At 42.7% G+C, this 22,036-nt stretch overlaps 2 protein-coding genes across 2 annotated transcripts; both read right to left on the bottom strand.

The window, feature by feature from the left end:
• Positions 1-20,181: 20,181 nt before the first annotated feature.
• Positions 20,182-20,544, bottom strand: LOC133815324 (uncharacterized). The gene has a single exon (XM_062248178.1). It carries the CDS (start codon positions 20,542-20,544, stop codon positions 20,182-20,184), a length of 363 nt encoding a protein of 120 aa, XP_062104162.1.
• Positions 20,545-21,328: 784 nt separating this feature from the next.
• Positions 21,329-21,742, bottom strand: LOC133815325 (uncharacterized). Its single transcript, XM_062248179.1, has one exon. The coding sequence runs from the start codon at positions 21,740-21,742 to the stop codon at positions 21,329-21,331; it is 414 nt and encodes a 137-aa protein (XP_062104163.1).
• Positions 21,743-22,036: the final 294 nt, after the last annotated feature.

The raw sequence follows: 22,036 nt of genomic DNA on the forward strand, positions 1-22,036 counted from the left end.
TTCTGTTATCTACACACTTATTATATAGAAGATATATATATATACTAGGTAGAAGCAACTAGCAATGCACGTTTGCTTAGTTTAAAAATATTTTATGTTAATTTAAATTATTTAAAAATAATAAAGGCATACATCATTTTTTTTATCCTATAAATTTGTGTGATAGTTTGTTTTTTATCAAGTAATTGAAGCTATTTTTCTTCATCAAATTCACCAAATGACATTGTGAGATACATTAGAAACTAAAAATAGTTGATGCATGTATATTAACTGTCTATACTATGACTTTTTCTATTCTTATTTTATTTCTATTATTAATTTATTTTTAAATATTATTTTATTTTTTATATATATGTCATGTAGCCATATAAATATATATATATATATATGTCAACGTTGTGTTTAGATGTCATATATATAGAGATTATGGATATAAATATGTATATATCCTATAGAATTATAATTCATTCTATTATATATATTTAAAAAAAAACTTAATTTTTATTAAAATTATAGACAATATTTACATCTTTAAAACTAAGCAAACGTGCATTGCACGTTGCTTCTACCTAGTATATATATATATATATATCTTCTATATAATAAGTGTGTAAATAACAGAAATTTTTGGTTTTAACGATTTTTTATTTTTTTAATGTTAACTTTAACAGAATATTCTTAGATTTAACGGTAGTTTGTAAATACATAAACTTAAATGAAATAAAATAAATAATTAAAAAATTAAAATATGATATTTTGTAGATATTTTACAATAATAATTATTTAAAAATAATAAATAATTAAACAAATTAAAATATTATATTTTTGAGATATTTTACAATGATAATTATTTAAAAATAATAAAATCATACGATTTATAACTTAAATAAAATTTAATTAAACTTAGACTCATTTATTAGAATAATATCATATTAAACATACAATATAATCTACTGTCAATTAGCAACAAATTGATTTTTTTAAAAAACTAACAAGAAACTTAAATTTAAAATATACATATAATATATAATATCTTGTTGTCACTCCCAAATTCACAAACTAGAACAAACATATACTTCAATAAAAATAAATAAATTATTTAATCAAAATAGAAGATTTATTTAAAATTTATATGACATTACTATAAATTTAATAAAAATAATTAAAAAATTCTATAAATAAAACTAAGCAAACGTGCATATTGCACGTTGCTTGTATCTAGTCTATATAATAAGTGTGTAGATAACGGAAATTCTTTGTTTTAACGGTTTTTTATTTTTTTAATGTTAACTTTAACAGAATATTCTTATATTTAATAGAAAATTATTATATTTAGCGGTAGTTTGTAAATACTTAAATTTAAATAAAATAAAATAAATAATTAAAAAATTAAAATATGATATTTTTGAGATATTTTACAATGATAATTGTTTATAAATAATTAAACAAATTAAAATAGAATATTTTTAGATTTTTTTCAATGATAATTTATTTAAAAATGATAAATAATTAAACAAATTAAAATAAGACATTTTTGAAATATTTTACGATGATAATTATTTAAAAATAATAAAATCATACATTTTATAAATAAAATAAAATAAAATTAAACTTAAACTCACTTATTAGAATAATATCATATTTAACATATAATATAATCTACTGTCAATTAACAATAAATTGCTTTTTTTTAAAAAAAACTAGCAAGAAATTTAATTTAAAATCTACGTATAATATTTAATATTACATTAAACATATAATATATAATCTCTTGTTGTCACTCCTAAATTTTAAAACTAGAACAAACATAAACTTAAATATAAATAAATAAATTATTTAATTAAAATATGATATTTATTTGAAATTTATATAACATTAATATAAATTTAATAAAAATAATTAATAAATTTTATAAATAAAACTAAGCAACGTGTATACACGCTGCTTGTTGCTTGTATTTAGTATATATATATATAAGGTGAAAGAAAACAAAAATGAAAAATTTAATTGACTACAAAGATTTTAGTCTTCGGAATCCTGTGACAAATCATGATTACCTCAATTCTAAATAATTGTTCAAACGATAAGTTTAACTAAGTAAAGTTAATATAAAATGAACGTTTCATGAAATTGAAAAATATTATATCAACGTAATGCTAAAAATACAATAATAGGCATGAGAATAACATTGTAGAATAATAGTGATATATAAACCCGATCACAGAAATATTACTTAAAATCATTTCTTTTGGCAAAGTCATGAATACTTTAAAGTCAATCAACATTGAGTGAGCCACTGAAAAATAGTTTTTACATTTTCTACTGGATTTGGATACAAATATATTTTGTCTGAGAAACCTGAAAAATTCATAAAAAATAATGTATATCAAATAAATATTAAAACGATAACAATAATCTATAAAAGAGTTATACACAAATTTTAACAACTAACCATCATTTAGGATTTCAAAAGAAATGGAAATGAATCTATAAAAGAAATGAAATGTACTTTCATGTATAAATACAAGCTTAGGCATATTATATATAGAGAGAGACAGAGCAGATTTATGATACACATGAAACATGGTAGAAACAATTGTAAAAGTAAATTCTTTCTTAAATGCCAAATGATTTTAAAATAAATTGACATTACATAAATAAAAAAGTACAGCACAGTGCCATTTCATAGACTTTTTATGCATGACCCCAAAATTAATTAAGAAATGATACATAAAACTCGGTAGAAAGTATTGTAAAAGTAATGTTATTTTTTCTTAAATGACAAATGGTAATGGATGACATTTTGTTTTTACCACTATACGGAATTTGTTTTTGTTTGTGAATTTTTAATTAATTCTTTTTTTTTATTAAATTTTATTATTGATAAATAATAAATAAAATAAATTAGAAAAAAAATCACAAATTAGAGAAAATAAAAAATTAGAATGAGCCAAAAATATAATAGTCATCAAAATATAAATATATATATTTTGTCGTTCGGTAATATAATCTATATATATTTATGTACGCATAAATATATCTCAACTTAATAAGTGCAGATAAAGAATACACAAAGAACAATGCACAAATTAAAATGAAAAAAATGTTGTCATCACCCATATCTTCCATTTGTGATGAAAGATGAATTGTTTTTTTTTAAGAGAATCATATTAATTTGCAAAGCACATATCATATCCTTGCAATAATTTCTTATGTGACTTGATGTCTCCAGTTATATATGCGCATGGTCGGTAAAATGTCAGCAGTTAAAAATTGAAAATAAATCGTATAGTAACTCAAACGAAAAAAACTGCACTTTTAAGAAGAAAAAACGAAATAAAGCACGTCATATTTTATTTGAACATTTATTTCAACAAAAAGATGTTTTGACATCATGGAACCGGAACTCCATAGAAATCTATTTGTTGAAGCAACAACTTTATCCTTCTATATTTGGAGGTTCATGCCAATGAATGCTAATCTTCCAGTCCATCTTTGATGGTGATGATCGTTTTGACAATTGTAGCTCCGTCGGGGGTACCTGCAAGAGAGACACTCCGATGCCTAAGTCAGATTTTTTCCGATCCCTTTATTTGAATAAGAATCCAGTATTTATAGAACAGAAATGTGAGATGGTTAGTTGGTTAAACTGAACCCCTGCTTGGCGGGGGAAATAACTGAATTTCCCCCCAAGATGAGATGGTATCAATCAAATACGTAGAGGTCAGAGGCGCTCTTCTGTCTTCGGAGCCTCTGTAGATCAAAACGATTCGTTTTGATCATACTAAAAATGAGGAAAGGTCTTTGGGCCGAATATCTTGGGCCAAACAGATGCCCCCTAGCCCAAGCTTCGAACGGATGATGCACGCTTATTCACTCGAACCTTGGGCCGACTCTTCAATGCCAAGGATTTCGCCCAAAGCCGTCATTCCCCGTAAATTGAGGCGGTCCACAAGTACACGATCACATAAACCCTTGACACTTCCCACTTAGAATTCAATGCAAGCACGATTACCGAGTGAAGCACTCGATTAAGGCATTTCATTTCCCATTTTATTGGTTCAGTTCAAATAATCTTTATTTCAAACTTCTCAAACTTTATTCTAGCCTTTCAGAGAAGAACTCGGAGGGAAAAACCCTAAGATTGATCATCCTTCTATTCACACAACAAACCTCCAAATTCTCCTAATCATGTCTTCACGTTCATCTCCCGAACCTATGGGTCGTGAAGGATACAAAGTTGCGTACGAACGCATACGCAAGTCGTTTGACATTCCAGATAATGTCACGGTCCAGATGCTCTAGGACGCTGAACTACGGGAATGGCGATTCAAGGATGTGGTCAAGCCCAGCGAGATTGTTATGAGCCTGAGACACATTGAGTGGCTTCGTTTCCCTCTCCCTGCTCTGTTGGTGCAAGTAATTTCAAACTCCGGAGCTCACATTTCTCAATTTCTTTCGAACGCTATCCAATCCATAGTTGGCGCTCAGATGATAGGAACTCTTAGGAATGTCGACATTCAATCAGATGATATCTACCCATGCTTTACTAAGTCGACTAACAAGGAAATAGAAGGTAAACCCTGGAAGACTTTCTATCCTTCCCCCAAAAAGGACCGAACAATCTTCACTGATTTTGACAACTCCCACAGAAATTGGGATAAATACTTCTTCGCAATTGGAGGAGCGTGGTATCCTGAATTTCTGCCTCTAGAAAATTTTCCATTGGCCAGGGTGTTCATAAAAGGTGAGTCATGTCTTTATTCTGTTCTTTCTCGCCTTTCGTGTGAGTACACTATGTCTGGATGATTGTCCGTCAATCTAACCCTATGCGTCATCGTTTTATTTTATGTACCAGATTTCGCATGGCCTCAGGTCAGCATGAGTCCTAAACGACAGAGCCTGCTGGTAGAGAAAGGGGTCCTTCACGAGTCCAAGGAAAATGCCATTAGCATTAGAGGTGCGATGAACCCTACTGCATGCAAATCATGACCCGACTCTGCTTCATGGACCGAACCGATCTTGGCGCCATGCGGGTCAGGTCACAGAAGGGCGACATGTCCCTAGGAAAAATCACGGCTACATGTGCGGGGCAGTTGGGAGTATTTTTGAAGAAATCTCCCCCTGCTTCTTCAACTCTGTCACTATCGAAGACTAAGTACGAAAGGGCGTGCTCTGAGACCTTTGCTGCGTGTGCCAAGCGCCAAGGGTTCCCTGAAAATAAGAAGAGAAATGGCTCTGGTTTAACCCCTGCTGCAGAATCGTCTCCTGATAAATTTTCTTTGGCACGCTGGTCTTCTCGTATACACGGATGATCCTCTACACCTTCTGACGCTCTGCAGATCCAACCTCTCCAACAGGTGCCTCTGGCAAAGGATGCCTTGGGGAAGAGGAAGTCGCGAGAGGAGTCTTTTGATGAAGACTCGAATGATGGAAAATGCATTTCGTCCAAGCTTCAGATCCCGAGGGGGTCTGCTTCTGCCGCTAGAGGCTCTCCTCTAACAATCCCTAGGCTTACTCCATGGAAGTTACCAACTAGGCAAGCTCTGTCATTGTGCAAGAAGCCTCGGGGGTCTGCCCCCGTTGGCTCCTTACCTACATCATCCTCTTCTTCACCTGCACTTGGATCCTCCTTGGAGGCAGGTTCGCAATGCGCTGCACATATTGCGACTCTGTCTGTACATCGGCCAAACCGTCAGAGGCAGCGACTGTTACTGGTGTGCAAGGTGATTTTCCAATTGAGACAACATCCCCTAGCGCCTGTGCAAGGTCATCAGAGGTGTTGCCCTCTGCCTCTGCCTTGGTTGGGGGCTCTGATGTTGGTCACAGGCAAGGATCAGAGGGGAGAAGCCCTTCTTCTACCTCCCGTAAGAACCGTCTTTTGGAGGCTGCTTTCGGGGGTGGTTTTGAATCTATGAACAATCCTTCTCAGCCAATTGACGCAGGCCAGGTCATTACTCTTGAGACTCTCTCCGTATGTAAAAATTGGGGACTACCGAGGTCGCATATGATCATATTTTAAGTGTTGACGTTCATGTAACATCAACTGTGGCTTCTAATTCTCATTTAGGAGAGGTCATCATCGTATCCCCCGAAGGGTACAAGTAATTTTGAGTCTCCCAGTGCTTTTCCGGAGCAACTAACGTCCTCTGCAGTGCAGACGCCAGTGTATCTGCCAAGTGACTTGGGCAAAGACGTTGGATATGGGTTGCTTGTACGCCCTTCCATGCCATATCTTTCTGGAGTGGGAACAACCGCATTGACATCTGATAGTATTATGGTGTCAACGCTAGCAGGAGGTGAGGAGACGGTTTCCCCTGTTGCTTCTGTTGCTGCACTAGCAGGAAGAGAAGCAAGCGACAGAGCGGGAGATGTGCCCTAATATGTACCTTCTGCATCAACAGAGGTGATGGAGGAGATGCTGCGCATAAGTAGACCTCATCTTCCTGCGAAAGCTATCGGGTCATTGAGTGGGCAAGGTGACTTGCTGCAACAAGTGTCGAACCATATATGGATGGTAAGTTTGTTGAAAATGAGCATGGTTTTCAAATATGTAATAGAGTGAGTATCGTGTGGTGCGTGCCTTTTTTGATGGGTGATAAGTGTAGTTAATGTTTTGCAGAGTTACGTATGTGCTTCTGCTGTTACAAGGGAGTATGCAGCGGCTATTCAGAACAGCACGAAGCTGGCGGAGCAGGCGGTCATGCTGGAAGAAGAGTGGGCAGGGAGAAGGATAGCCGAAGCAAACCGAAATGTGCTTTTGGAGGCCATCAAGAAGTTAGAAACGCAGCTGGCAGAGGCGAAAGAGAAGGTTGTAGCCACAGAGGAGAAGCTAGTAAGTTCTGTTGGACTCGATGTGGAATGTGACAAACTAAAAGCGGATCTATTGGCGATGACCAATAAATGGATGGAGATGAGCCAATTCTGCGTACAGTATGAAGCCCAGATGGAGAAGCTCGACAGCATGATAAATGATTTGCAGGAAGATGTAGTATCTTTGCAGACAGATAAAGAGAATTTGGAGAAAGAAAAGAAAGAGCTACATCCGAAATTGGAGGTGCTGGAAATGGGCGTCGCAGATGCGCGGAAGCAAAAGCTGGAGATGGAACTCCAATTAGAAAAGAAGTTGAAGGAGAAAGAGGAGGTTGTCATGAAAACCGAGAGACAATTAAGGGAAATGGCTGAGGTATGCGTTTTTTTTTGTATTCATTGGAATAATGGCAATATGGTTGAGTAATATGTTGCATGTTTTGATGAAGTGATGGATTTATTTTGCAGGAGGCAGAAGAGGCTGTAGTGGAAGCCACGAGGTAGCGCATCCGAGATCGTGAGATTACCGAACAGAAGTTCGCGAGGATTGCCGAGGTGGACACTAGAAAGTACCTGGATCTGGCCCTCCGTAATAAGAAGCAGAACCCAGAGGAGAAATGGGCTAAATTGGAGATGTACTGCAAAAGCATCGACGTGAAAGTAGGAAAATATAATGTCGATAAATATTTGAATGAGCTCGGGGATCTGCAAATCATTTACCCAACACATCATCTTGAAAAACTGAAGTTGAAAGGCGACGCTTTGGGCTCAGTTTACAATGCCAGTGGGCAACTGGTGGAAGAAGGTGATGTGGTAGAGACTTCTGAACAGATGGTGATAGGGCCTGTTCCAGTTGCAGAGGCCAGACTAGCTGGCGAAAGAGGTGCCGAGAATGATCTACACATTTTTTTTTGGTGCTTGTATATGCATTCTTTGTCTTCTTTGTTTGTTAATTCTTGGACGATTGTAGATGTAATTGTGCAAATTATCAATACAACTTGTAGAAATTTGTTCATGTTAGTTGTCTGGTTGCTAGTGGATGTGTTCTTCTTTGTACTATATTAATTTAAGATATTGCAGCAGGTGAGAGTCAGTTAACGTATTCTGATAAGAGGCTTCATAGAACCTATTATCCAAAAAGTTGGAGTTAATGACGTGGCAAGTAATCCCTGGACACGTGGCTGACGCCTGGAAGAGCTCTGCTAGTGTATCGACCAGAAGACGTATTAGAAGCAGTAAGCAGCCCAGTCTTACCTGCGACCAGCTGGTCGATTGTTCCGCATGCAATGTAATATTACTGTAAAGATCTTTATAGATGCCGAATTTAACTCACACAATCTCTTGAATATCCGATTATTTAGGAGAGAATATCGGCAACTAAATCATGTAATCCCCCTTGAGCCTATAAATAGAAAAAGGTAGCCCAAGGGAGGGGACTTTTTGCTTTTGAATTATTTGAGACTAGAGTAATTCTCCTTGGAATGTTGTATTGTTCTTCAGAGGTTAGTGAAACTCATCGAACCCTTGTTCTTTGATCACTCATTTGATTCTTATATCAATAACAATCTGAGTGGACGTAGGTCATTACCAGACCCTGGGGCCGAACCACTATAAAATATCGTGTTCTTATTACTTTTTGTCATTCGATTCTTTTCAACGCATTAATTCACATCAAGCATATTCTGACTCCGTGTCAGTTGGCCAAAATCTGGGTCAACATTATGGTGCTTTCATTGAGAGCTTGATTTATCATTGTTGAGAAAATCAATGGCGAAAACTGCAAGGAAAGCTGGACAGGCCGCCGCCGCCGCTGCGCCATCAAACCCACCTCCTCCTCCCCCTGCAAGAGTGGAGGAGGATGAGCCACATCTGGACTTTGAGGAGGAAGAGATGGATGATGCAACGCTGAAGAGTACCCTGGGGGCGTTGCAGGAAGAGCTGGCCAATCTAAAAGCCAGTCAAGAGACTGCTGCCGAAGTTGTGGCGCGGAAGCAGCAGGAGATTGAACGGCAGCGCGCGGAATTAAGCGAAAGGCAGGCGGAGATGGACCGCCGCCAGAGTGAAGCCATGGCAGCCCTCGAGGCAGCCTTGCAACTGGCAAGGAATCAGGCCGCACCTGTCTCGCAGCCTGACCAACCTGTCAATGGGCCACCCCAGAGGGGTCCTAATCCTAGCCCACCAATCCAGCCTTCGAGTCCGCAAAGGCCCGAACAGCCTCATGTCCCACTGGACCCTGAGGCGCAGCCACCATCCCAAGCTGGTCGTGGTAATCCCCCATAGCAGAGGCAGGATAAGGCCGAGCATCAGCCTCGTAGTCCTGGACACCATAGGGGCGATGAGCCAAACCTACCGAACAGAGGTCAGAACCCTCCTGGTAACAGGAGGGACTTAGAGTTAGGCTCTGTGGTCCGGGGTCCCCCACGGCATTATAATGCACGGGGACACAACGACCAGCGCAGGCCGCCCTCTAACGCTCGGGACCTTTCAGCCAGGGATGGAAATCGAGGGAACAGTCGATCCCACCATAGCCAATCGAGGTTCAGGGATGGCCATGGGTATAATGAGGCCGACTCAAGCAAGGGAAATGCTGGTAGGAGGAATGAAGAAAGAGGTAGAGGCGGGAGCCAGGTACCTCAAGATGACCAACCCAATAGATGGGATGCTGGGGGGCAGCCCAGGCAAAATAATGTCTTCAACCAGCTCGGGGGTAGCGAGCAGCGGATAAGAGACGAGGATTTGCGAGATGTACTCAACGATCGCCGCGAGCGGCATGGCGAGAACGTCCCCCCAGCAACAGAGGCCACAACGATTCCTGCCACTGTACAGGCCCAGATAGATGCCCTCAACCAGGCAGTGCAACAGCTGGTCGGGGGAAGGACATCTTATATCGACCACGATAGGAGGAAAGGCACTCCTTTCGTACAGAGGATAGCTAATGCAGAAACTCCAAGAAAGTTCAAAATGTCAATAAGTTTGAAATACAAATGGACATTCAGAAAGTGTCCGAAGACGCTCGGTGCAGGATCTTCCCTGCAACACTTTCTGAAGCCGCGCAGGAATGGTTTTTTAAGTTCCTGCCCGCAAGCATAGTTTCCTGGGAAATGTTTGTAAGGGAGTTTTACGCACAGTTCTATGCAGGTCGTGTGCATCCAACCGAAGCAAACCAGCTGGTTGAAATTCGCCAGCAGGATGGAGAATCAGTGAAGGACTACATCCAGCGCTTTATGCGAGCAGCAGCTGGAGCAAAAAAGGCTCGGTCAGACGAAGGTGAAATAACCTTCACTAATGGTGATTCCCAACACGTCCAGTTCCCGCATTCCAATCCGCTGGTCGTGGACATCCAAATGGCCAACATGATGGTAAAAAGAGTGCTGGTCGATACAGGAAGTTCGGTAAATATCCTGTATAAGTCTACACTGGAACGCATGAATCTGTCCGTCAAGGACTTGGAGCCTTGCAACCAAACGATATACGGCTTCTCTGGAGAAGGACTCGCCCCCGCCGGATTGATCAAACTACCAGTGACGATAGGTACAGCGCCTGCAACAAGGACATTACTTGCCACTTTTGTAGTGGTCGATTGTCCTTCGGCGTACAATGCCGTCATTGGGAGGCCTATACTAGTTGATCTACAGGCCGTCATCTCTATGTGGCACTTGGCCATGAAGTTCCCAACAGACGCAGGGGTAGGGCGCGTGTCGGGGAACTAGAGGGAAGCCAGGGAGTGCTACAACGCCTCAATCACAAAGGCGAAGAGCGGAACGCCGAAGAGCACTGCCTCAGATAGGTTGCAGATGGCGGTTGATACACAAGCCCAATCCGGTGATGTAGTCACCAAATAGGGTGTTGCCCAAAGTGAGGATAGAGATCTAGATCCTCGCTTTGGGGATTTTGAAGAAAACGTTGGACCCGTCGAGGACCTGGAAGAGGTCCAACTCGACGAAAAAGACCTGACCAGAGTCGCAAAGGTCGGGAAGAACCTAGAGCCCTCCGCGAAGCACGCACTGGTGGAATTTTTGCAGAAGAACCAGGAGGTTTTTGCCTGATCGCACAAAGACATGGCTGGGATAGATCCTACAGTTATCAGCCATGTTCTGAATATAGACAAGACCTTTCCACCCGTGCAACAAAAGAGAAGGCTGCTCGATAAAGATAGATCGCGAGCCTTAAAAGAGGAAGTTGAAAGACTAAAGGAGAATGGGTTCATCAGGGTGGCATTTTATCCATCATGGGTCTCCAATCCAGTGCTAGTTCCTAAGCCTAACGGCAAGTGGTGGACCTGCGTGGATTTTACAGACCTCAATAAAGCCTGCCCAAAAGACTGCTTCCCACTCCCAAGAATCGACCAGCTGGTCGATGCAACTGCAGGGCACGAGATCCTCTCGTTCATGGATGCATATTCGGGCTACAACCAGATTAGCATGCACCCCCCTGACGAGGATCACACCAGCTTTCGGACCGATACGGGCTTATACTGTTACAAAGTAATGCCCTTCAGACTGAAAAACGCAGGTGCGCCTTACCAACGGCTAGTCAACCACATGTTTAAGGAGCTGATCGGAGTAAACATGGAGGTATACGTGGACGACATGCTGGTAAAGTCTAAAAAGGCAGAAGGACATGTAAGGGATTTATAAGAGTGGTTTGATGTATTGAAAAAATATCAAATGAAGTTAAATCCCCTGAAATGTTCCTTCGGGGTTGGATCAGGGAAGTTTTGGGGGTTCATTGTAAATTCAAGAGGAATCGAGGCCAACCCCGACAAGATAAAGTCCCTGATCGACATGAAATCGCCAAAAAGGATCAAAGATGTACAAAGTTTAACCGGGAGAATCGCAGCCCTAAGTAGATTTATTTCGAAATCAACAGACAAGTGCGTCCCTTTTTTCAATCTACTTAGGGGAAATAAGAAGTTTGAATGGACAGGAGACTGCGAGCAAGCATTCCAGGCCTTGAAAACTCATATGGCACAGCCTCCCATCTTATCAAAGCCAATCGAAGGAAAAACTTTGTTTATTTACCTAGCAATTACTGAAGTTGCTACTAGCGCAGTGCTGGTGCGAAAGGACGAAGGCGTGCAGAAAGCAGTCTACTATGTTAGCAAGAGACTGATCGGGGCAGAATTGAGATATCCACCAATTGAAAGGTTAGCATATTGCTTAATCCTAGCCTCTAGAAAGCTATGCCCCTACTTTCAAGCCCATCCTATCACAGTTTTAACTGACCAACCCTTTCAGCAAGTCCTCCAAAAACCAGAAGCGGCTGGACGATTATTAAAATGGGCAGTCGAACTAGGGCAGTTCGATATAACCTATTCACCGCGAGCAGTAGTAAAGGGACAAGTCTTGGGCGACCTTATTGCAGAATTCACCGAACTCCCAGACAGCAAACAGTGCGAACAGCCTAAAGCGCCTGAGCCTCAAGACAAAGCTCCTTCGTGGAAGTTATTCACGGTTGGGTCGTCCAATGAATCCCACGCTGGAGCGGGAGTGATATTGATAACGCCGGAAGGGCATCGATTTCACTGCGCCATCAGGTTCGACTTCACCGCGTCAAATAATGAAGCCGAATACGAAGCGCTCCTCGTTGGGTTGAGAATGGCAAAAGATCTGAGCATAAAGACGCTTGATATTTACAGTGACTCACAGCTGGTCGTAAACCAAGTTCTTGGAGAATACCAAGTGCGAGGTTTAAAAATTGTAGCCTACTTAAATAAAACAAAGGACCTGCTAGCCCAGTTCACAGAGTACACCCTCCAGCAAATACCACGGGATCAGAATTCAAACGCTGATGCCTTAGCAAAACTTGCGAGCGCAAAAGATGCTGACACTTTGAACATTGTGCCAGTAGAAAGGCTGAGTGAGCCAAGCATACAAGCGGTCGAGACCAATATGGAGATTCGAATAGAGGATACATGGATGGCACCTTACTTGGAGTATTTGACGAACGGTGTGCTACCAACAGATAGAACACAAAGCCAGAACTCTACAAAGGCGAGCCACTAGATACATATTGGTTGATGGTGTTATGTACCGAAGAGGATATTCAATGCCATTACTCAGATGCGTTACACCAGAAAAAGCTAAGGAACTCATGAAAGAGGTGCATGAAGGTTTCTGTGGGGATCATGCTGGGGGGCAGAGTTTGGCAAAGAAGATTCTAAGGCAAGGCTATTTCTGGCCAACTATGAACGAGGATTCGATGGAGTTTGTACGAAGATGCGATAAATGTCAAAGGTTCTCCAAGATCCCACGAGCAGCTCCAAACGAATTAAAACAAATGCAAAGCCCGTGGCCTTTTGCAGTATGGGGGATAGATTTAATTGAATCCCTTCCTACAAGGAAAGGCGGAGTAAAGTACGCAGTCGTGGCAGTTGATTACTTCACCAAATGGGTCGAGGCTAAACCACTCGCCACCATAATGACCAAGAAAGTTCTTGACTTTGTCATCAAGAACATTGTTTGCCGCTATGGTTTGCCCTGAAAGATATTTTCAGACAACGGAACCCAATTTGACAGTGACTTATTCACCAACTTCTGCGAAAGACATGGAATTATTAAAAGCTTTTCTTCAGTTGCGCATCCCCAAGAAAACGGGCAGGTCGAAGCCGTGAACAAAACTCTTAAAGATACCTTGAAGAAAAGACTTGAAGATGCTAAGGGAGCATGGCCGGAACAACTACCTGAAGTCCTCTAGTCATATAGAACATCTCACCGAACAGCGACAGGTCATACCCCATTTTCCCTGGCTTACGGATATGAGGCTATGTTACTTGTCGAGTTAGATCCCCCCTCACATCGACGCATAACATACGACCAGGACCAGAATAGCCAACTGATAATGGAATCCCTAGACTCAATTGACGAGATACGGGAGAAGGCCCAACTCCGAGTTGCTGCATACCAGCAAAAAGTCGCCCGGTACTTTAACTCCAAAGTTAAAGAAAGAAAATTCAACGTCGGAGACTTGATGTTACGACGAGTTTTCTTAAACACCCGCGACCCCACTGCGGGAGTACTCGGACCTAATTGGGAAGGACCTTACCAGATTGAAGAAGTTCTTCATCCGGGCACCTACAAACTTGCACGCCTAAACGGAGATCTCGTTCCACGTTATTGGAATGGAGAACACCTGAGCAAGTATTATCAGTGAACAGTCCTTTTTAAAGGACTGGCTTGTATTAAAGTTTTACTTTTTACAAGTTTTGCAAAGAGGGTTAGCCACGTTGTATGGCTAATCGCTCGTATATGTAAGATTCTATTTTAGAATCACTCGTAAAGACATGTTTAGTCCATTTTTAATACGAGATTATAAGGGACTGTGCGCATCCAGTCATTCTTGCCAACCTTTGTGAATTTATATTTACAAGTATTTGTTCATTACGTGTGTTGCTTTGCTGTATTACAAGTATTACTTTTTCACGCGAGAAGAAATGTTTGAACAGGTCATGGTCAAGGTAAGTGACCAAGGACCTAAAGCTCCTAGATCACTTGGGGGGCATATAAGGCACATCGATAGCAAAGCGTACCATGAGGTACGTAAACACATGAACAAAATGAGTGAAAGCATGCTAAGGTACTTAGAGTATTTTTCAAAAATTTATATTTTGTTAAATCAAGCTAAAGTACTATGCTAAGTTCGGTCATACGAACAAATGTTATAATAAATGAAAATGTTATAGCATCATGATGCAATCTTTTACACCGCAAGCATCACTGCTTGGATGTAACTGTTCAAATAAAAGGAAAAGTTTGTTGCCCATGCAGCAAATTCAAAAAAAAAAAAGGTATTGTCTTTACATCACGACCCGTGGGTCGTGTAATCAAAAGAAAGAAAAAATAATAATAAAAAAGCTCAAGAGGCATTGGGAGTAGGAGGGTCTTTATCAGCATTCTGGTTGGCAGCCTCCTCAGCAACTCCTTCTTCCTCTACGCCAGTAAGGCTTGGGGAAGCAGGGACCCTGGCTCTTGCCTCCTCTTCAGCCAGTTGAGCAGTGCAGCGAGCCGGTTCGGCAGTCCTAACATCTTCTGAAAGATAGCTGAAGTCAGCGCCCTGATTGTGTTTCCAGAAGTTGTAGAAACACCGGAGCGTCGTCCTCTTATATCTTTCCAGATTTTTAGAGTTGTCAAGCCTCAGCTGCTCCCCTTGGCCCTCAAGAGTAGCGATGACCTCGTCCTTGGACTTAAACACCTCACCCAGTCTCTTGACTTCGCGATACTGGACTCGGCTGGCCTCTTGATACTCCTCCCTCTGCTTTATTATAGCAGCCTTCGAAGCTTCAGCCTCCAATAGCTTGGTCACTGCGGCATCCCTCTGCTGAACCATCGCCTCCAACTCCTTTGTATGCCTGGCCTCTGCGGCCAAAAGTTCCTCGGCCGCTTTCACCTGGTGCCTCTCGATAGCCTTCGCCCGAGCCTGTTCGATGGTGGCTTGAGTGCGGGTATGAGCAGCAGTTGCAGACAACAAAGCCTAAGGACAGAAGACAAAGTTAGAACCTGTTGCAAAGAATAATAGACTAAGGCCTAAGAGATAAAGAGGCACTTACGCTGGCTATTTCGTTCAGAGTCCTGTTCAGAATTTGGTCGACCGCCATACTCTCTGCCTTAACCAGTGCATTTTTGACGCGGTCGTTCTTCGCGATGTGCGCGAGGCGATCTTTGGCTGCTCGTAAGGCATGGCTCGAGAGTTTGGCCCCAAGAGTTTCTTCCCACTTGTTTTGTTCCCTGGTGGGCGCAGCCGGAGGGTTTGACGGGGCAGGAGGAGTCTGCTTCTCAGCAGGAGCCGGAGGATGAGCAGAAGTTTGCCCAGTTGGCACGTCCTTGGGAGGGTCCTCTATTTGACTCTTTTTGGCGGGTCCCTGGCTGGTTTCGCCGTGGTGTCTCCTTGATGACTTTCGCCGGAGCTGAGGAACTTCCTCTTCCTCCTCAGCCTGGTATAGGTCGAAGACGTTGGGAGTGGCCATATCTGCACACAAGTAAAAACATGCAAAGGGTAAAGATAAAGGCAGATGAAGACTCTTCATCAAAACAGAAAAGAAGGTCACAAAGTAATACCCGAGCTACAACTACTGGTCGCTATACTATTGACTCTATTAGTCACACACTCACTATCTGGCATGAAGAAGTCTGGCCCTAGATTTGGAGCATATGTAAAGTTGCCTTCCCCGTCAAATAAATGACAGGGAATTGGCAAGCTATTTAAAAGCAAAATAACTTTACCGTTCTCATCAGAGGATTCCCCCAAGTCCACAATCGGCTCTTTGGCCTTTTGTTTCCCTTTGCCTTGGGGAGCAGAAGGCCTTTCTGCGGAAGGATTGCCCGTGGGCTCCCTGATTGTAACCCCCGTCGGCCTCCTTCGGGGAGGGGACGCAGGAGGTTGCTGCTCGAGAACCCCCTCGGCAGTGGCATCGGCTACCACGGGTCCTCTTGTTTCATGGCGAGGAGCCAGGAGGCCAGACAGCCTCAGGTTTTCATCAGTGACCAGGGACTTGACGCTTTTTTCCGCGTCCGTCATCCTGGCCAGTGCATTGGACCTCAACACCATGTTTGGTGTTGGGGTCGGACGTAACCATGGGCCTGAAAGACAAAGTATAGTTTGAGAAGAATAAAGGGAGACTCTTTGATTAAAAGTATCGACCAGTAAAATACAGCACTTACCTCCTCAAGCGAAGGCCAAGTTGTTGCTGGTTATGTCCGGAGTAAGGAAGTACTCCTTACTGTACTGCCCCACGTTGGATATATGCGTAGTGTCACTCAGGAACGTCCGGTTTGTCTCTTGGTGACAAAGATGGAAGAAACCGGTCCCATATTGTTGCGGGTTGGATTTAAGGTCGAAAAGATAATTGACCTTGTGGGGGGTAGGTTCATGCCATTTTTTAAGTTTGTACAAGATATAGAGTGCAACCAGCATTCTATATTCGTTTGGAGTAATTTGGAAGGGGGCGACATCGAAATAATTAGCCACCCCCTGATAAAAAGGATGTAGAGGAAGGAAAGCCCCTGCCTCTATGTGATACAGAGACCAAGCGCTGTATAGACCTCCGGGGAGGTTAGCCCTTTGGTCTGCGACAGGAATTCTAATGGTAACCCTTGTGAGAGGATACTTCCTGAAATAGTTAGCAACCATCCGAGGGGTCACTACGCTGGTCGGGGAGATATACCACTCGACATCAGGCAGATTCTGATGGCGAGGGCGGGCTCTAATTTGGATGTTAGGGTCAGGAACAGGATTGTCTCGACCACTGGTCGAGGGAACCCTAGCCTGCGAATCAGGCTGGGCAGGAGGGTTTGGACTATCGTCGGATTCAGGTCTTTTCTTGCCTACAGATTTGGAACGGGCCATTTGAGATGGAAAAGGATGAGGTCTGGAAGAGGATCGTGAGAAGGGAATCTCGTGGATTCAGTCAGCCGGTTGTTCTTCGCCTTCGAGCAGCTGGGCGAGAAGATCGTCGTCGATGGGCCGTTCACCTCCCCAAAAATCTGGCATCAAAGTCTGCAAACAGAGGAATGGGGAGGTGAGGATAGAGAATTTTTAAAGGCTTTTTAGAATGGCGCTGGTCGAGTATAAAAGTCAAGCTTTTATACAACAACATTCTAACAAAAAGCTAAATTTTTCCATACGAACAGTTTGAAAAACGGATCAAAGGATGCTAGTAAATTTTTTTTCAAAAAAGCTTTTTCAACTCCCCTTAGGGCGGGAAAAACCTATTTTCCAACTAGCCTAAAGATCAAAATTTTACTTCGATTTTACGTCCTAAGAGTATGATCCCGACTATTAAACTAACTCGTAACCCTTTTTCGCCTACAAGACATTCTACTCACAAGCATCTCAAACCAGAAGCAGATGAACTCAAAAGTCAACATACTGAAGCATGCAATATGAAAATTTGAAACATAAAGATTCGAAGACTTACCGGAAAGAAGATCGTTGAGAATGGTAAAAAAGCCTTCGGGAGTCAGGGAACTCTCGGACTGAGTCTTGAAAAAGCAGAAAAACAGTCTCCGGAGAAGATTAAAGCTCTAATTTTTAGGGTTTCTTGAGAAGGCAATGGTGTGCGTAAAAAGAAAAAGGGAAGTTTGGAGATGTTATATAAGTTTGTCTGTGGCATAAAAAAGGTGTAATCATCAGTTTCCCTTTTTCGAAGTATGGGGAAGCGGAATAGCTGTCGAATTATTACTGGGGAACCGAAAAGTCATGATTAGACAGGAGTAGGTTACTTTTTCCAAGAACACACGAAGGGTTCTGACACGTAAGGCGGGGTTACCGAAGGGTCGTTCGCTCAAAAAGTTTATTTATTGCTCGTAATAGCACATGATTAGATCCATCCAGCACTCAGGTTCTAATGAGGTTGAGAAAAATTCCAAAGCTTTTGGTGATTTGCTTGTGTATATGGCGGAGTGCCGTGAACACTCCCCTACAGAGGCTAATTTGGCGAGGGCATCAACCTTTTGATTTTGGTCCCTCGGTATTTGTACCAGTTCAAACTGATGGAATTGTGACTGTAATTCAGTTACCTTTTGCAATAGGCTAGTCAGGTGGGGTGCCTTGGTGTTGAAATTACCGACCACTTGTTCTATCATGAGCTTTGAATCCCCTCTGACCTTCAACCGTATAATGCCCATGTCTCGTGCCAGTTCTAAGCTGTAAATCAGAGCCTCATACTCAGCCTCGTTATTCGTGGCAAATTGTTTTAGCCGGATGGCTTCCTCAATTTTTAGCCTGGAGGGTGCTTCCAATACAATTCCAATCCCGGCTCCTTGAGATTTGGAGGCTCCGTCTGTATGCATTGTCCATACCCAGTCAGCTTCTGATTCCAGTAGTTCAGGTAAGGTATCTGGGGTAAAAGATTGTATCTCGACTAGGAAGTCAGCAAGTACTTGGCCCTTTTTTTCTTTTCGTGGCAAGAACTGTATATCATACGTCCCGAGTTCAATTGCCCACTTGGATAATCTACCGGAGAGATCGAGTTTGTTCAACACTTGCTTTAGTGGGTAATCCGTATATACAATGATGGTATGGCTTTCAAACTACTGTCGTAGCTTCTTCTTTGCTGTAATGAGTGCGAGTGCCAATTTTTCCATCATGCTGTAGCGGGTTTCAGTGTCTAGTAGCATCTTACTGCAGTAGAACACTGGCTTCTGTCGGCTCGCGTCTTCTCGAAAGAGCACAGAACTCACGGCAAAGTGCGAGACAGACAGGTACAGGAATAGGTCTTCGTTGGGGATATAAGAACTGAGTATAGGAGGAGAGCTCAGATAGGCTTTCAGTTCTTCGAGTGCTTTATTTTGTTCTGTCCCCTAGGTGGTGTTGGTAGACTTCTTGATGCATTGCAGGAAGGGCTGGAAACGATCGGACATGTGTGATATGAACCGGCTTAATGCAACATTTTTTCCTGTTAGAGCCTGGATGTCCCAGATGGTTTTGGGTTCCTTGACCTCTGAAAGTGATGCAATCTGGGTTGGATTGGCCTCGATACCTCTCTGGCTGACCACATATCCTAGGAACTGTCCAGAGGACACCCCAAAGGCACACTTAGTTTGATTTAGTTTCATTTTATAAGTGTCGAGGATGTCGAAGCATTCGCTTAAATCGTCCACATGTGAAGAACTTTGTCGAGATTTGATGACCATGTCATCGATATATACTTCCGTGTTCCTCCCAAGCAATGAGGAAAACAGTTTGTGCATCAGCCTCTGGTATGTTGCTCCTGCATTCTTTAGTCTGAAGGGCATAACTTTGTAACAGTACAAGCCGCATTCTGTTATGAAAGCTGTATGAATTCAATCTTCTGCCTTCATTGGTATCTGATTGTATCCTAAGTAGGCATCGAGGAAGCTCATTATTTTGAAACCTGCCGTGGCATCTATCTTCGGGAGAGGGTAGCTATCCTTAGGACATGCTTTGTTTAGGTTGGTGTAGTCATTACACACTCTCTTTTTCCTGTTTTTCTTTGGGACCACTACAAGGTTGGCTAGCCAACTAGGATACAGGCATTCTTCGATTGCTCCTATGCTCAGAAGCCGTTGTACCTCTTCTTGGATGGCCTGGTTGATTTTAGGAGCAAACCTCCTCTGCCTTTGCTTGACGGGTGAGAAGCTGTTCGATATGTTGAGGCTGTGATTCATGACGGAGGGGTCTATTCCTGGTATATCGTGTGGAGACCAGGCGAAGGTTCCAATTCTGGTTTTGAGGAATTGGATTAGGGTCTGCTTTTCCTTTTTCAGGAAGTTTGGTACTTACCAGCACTATTTTGGATGGGTCAGCATCATCTATACCGATTTCCTCTAGATCATCGAGGGTTGTCTGGGGCTTTTCACGATCTTCCTCTGGATCTATGCCTTTGAGACATGCTAGTAAGTCACACTGTGATTACTATTTGTTGGGATTGTCTTCAGGAGGGGAGGTGCCGGAATCATTTATTTCTTTCAAGGTAAGGAAGTATTTCTTGGCTTGCTTCTGGCATCCTTTTATGTCGATGGTATACCGTCCGTTGGGTGAATGGCACCGCATAACTTGATGCAATGTTAAGACCACTCCCTGCATTCGGTGGATCCAACTTCTTCCCATGATGGCGTTGTAGCTTGTGATGGAGTCCACGATGAGGAAGTCCACAGACAAGGTGCGTTCTGCGGCTACCACGGTTAATCGAACAACGCCCTTCGGGTATACCCTCTGGCTGTTAAATCCCAAAATTGGTACAGCAGAGGTCTTGATCTGATTTTCTTCGAGTCTCATCTTCTAGAAGGCTTCCCAGAACTGCCCCCATCAACTAAAACTCTTCCCAGCTGGAAATGGTCGACCTATAGAGAAATGACTAGAGGGTCGTCATGGGGTAGGTGCACTCCCCACAAGTCGTCTTTGGTTGAAGGTGATTGCAGAGGCTGGATAACGTCTGTCCTCCGAAGTGACAAGGTTGACTGTGTGGCCTAGTGATCTGTATCGCTTCACCCGTTCCTCCATCCTCCTGTGAATTTCGGTTGCTTGCTCTTGTTCCTCAGTGAGCTCCACGATCCCGTGTATCATGGAGATTTTCTTGAGAGGCTCTTGTGAGCTTGTGGTGGCCGTATGCAGGGAGTCTGCTACTTGTGGTGTTGGGACAGAAGCAGTGTTGGGCTGTGAAGTGCCGGGTATGCTTGTCCCTTTAATATAATGGGTTAACCGTCCACTTATCATGAGGGCCTGGATCTGATTGTAAAGGTTGTGGCATTCGGTGACTGTATGGCCATGATCCTTGTGGAAGAGGCAGAACCTGTTTTTATCTCTTCTGTCAGGAGGGGTGGTAATCTTGTACGGCTCACGCCAGATGGGCTTGTCTTTGTTTTCTTCGTAAATGAATTCCTGAGGGACGGTGTATTCGAAAGAGGGGTATCGTGGTGATTCTCGATTCGGTCTTAGCCTTTTCCCTCCTTTCGTGTGATCCATTTCCTGTCTCCTCCTTCTTGTCGTCCCATGCAGGCGGGGGAGGAGGGTTATTTGCTATTGGAGTGGAGATGAGTGTAGATTTCTTCTGTGCACACTCTCAAAATTCCAGGACCCTAAAGATGCGCTCGGCACGGATCTGAATCTCAGCCATGTCATAAGGTGGTGTCATGGTGAGGTTTTCGTGTAAGAGAGATCCCACCTTTAAGCTTTTGACGAAGAGGTTAGTCACGGTGACTGGTTCGACATCGTGGATCTGATGTACAAGGTCAATGCAACGTTGGAGGTATGATTTTGGATGTTCATTTTCCCCTTGCTCGATTCGGTAGAGATCTGCCATCGTTCTCGGTGCCTCGCGGTTAGCACTATACTGTTGGAGAAAGGCTTTGCGAAGATCACCGAAACTGCTGACAGAACCAGGTTTCAACTGCCTGAACCACAGCAGGGCTGGCCCAGAGAAAGTTGTGGAGAAAACTTTGCACTGTATGGCTTCATTGTTGGCCTCTAAGGCCATCTTCTGTTGAAATTGGAACAAGTGGTTGAGCGGGTCTCCCTTTCCATTAAACGCGGGTAGAGGTGGGATGATGAAGTCTCGCGGTTTGGGCTCGTTTTGAATCCACTCTGTGAAGGGTGACCTCTCAGTGATTTATGATACCAAATCCACGTGCTCAGTAGCGTGAGCGGACCTTCCATCCGAAAACTTCTGCATCATTTTCGTCATCTCTTCTTTCCAATTGTCCAAGAACCGGATGGAGGGGGTACGGTCCTTGGCTGGTGAGTCCTGCGCGGCCCATTGTCAGGTCTGCTT

This window comes from Humulus lupulus, chromosome 2 (genome assembly GCF_963169125.1).
Source record: "Humulus lupulus chromosome 2, drHumLupu1.1, whole genome shotgun sequence".
In the NCBI taxonomy this organism is placed as follows: Eukaryota; Viridiplantae; Streptophyta; class Magnoliopsida; order Rosales; family Cannabaceae; genus Humulus; species Humulus lupulus.

What these genes read in the sequence shown, in the direction of transcription:
- LOC133815324 (XM_062248178.1), bottom strand. Translation starts at nt 20,544, where the DNA reads ATGAGACTCGAAGAAAATCAGATCAAGACCTCTGCTGTACCAATTTTG.
- LOC133815325 (XM_062248179.1), bottom strand. Translation starts at nt 21,742, where the DNA reads ATGGCCTTAGAGGCCAACAATGAAGCCATACAGTGCAAAGTTTTCTCC.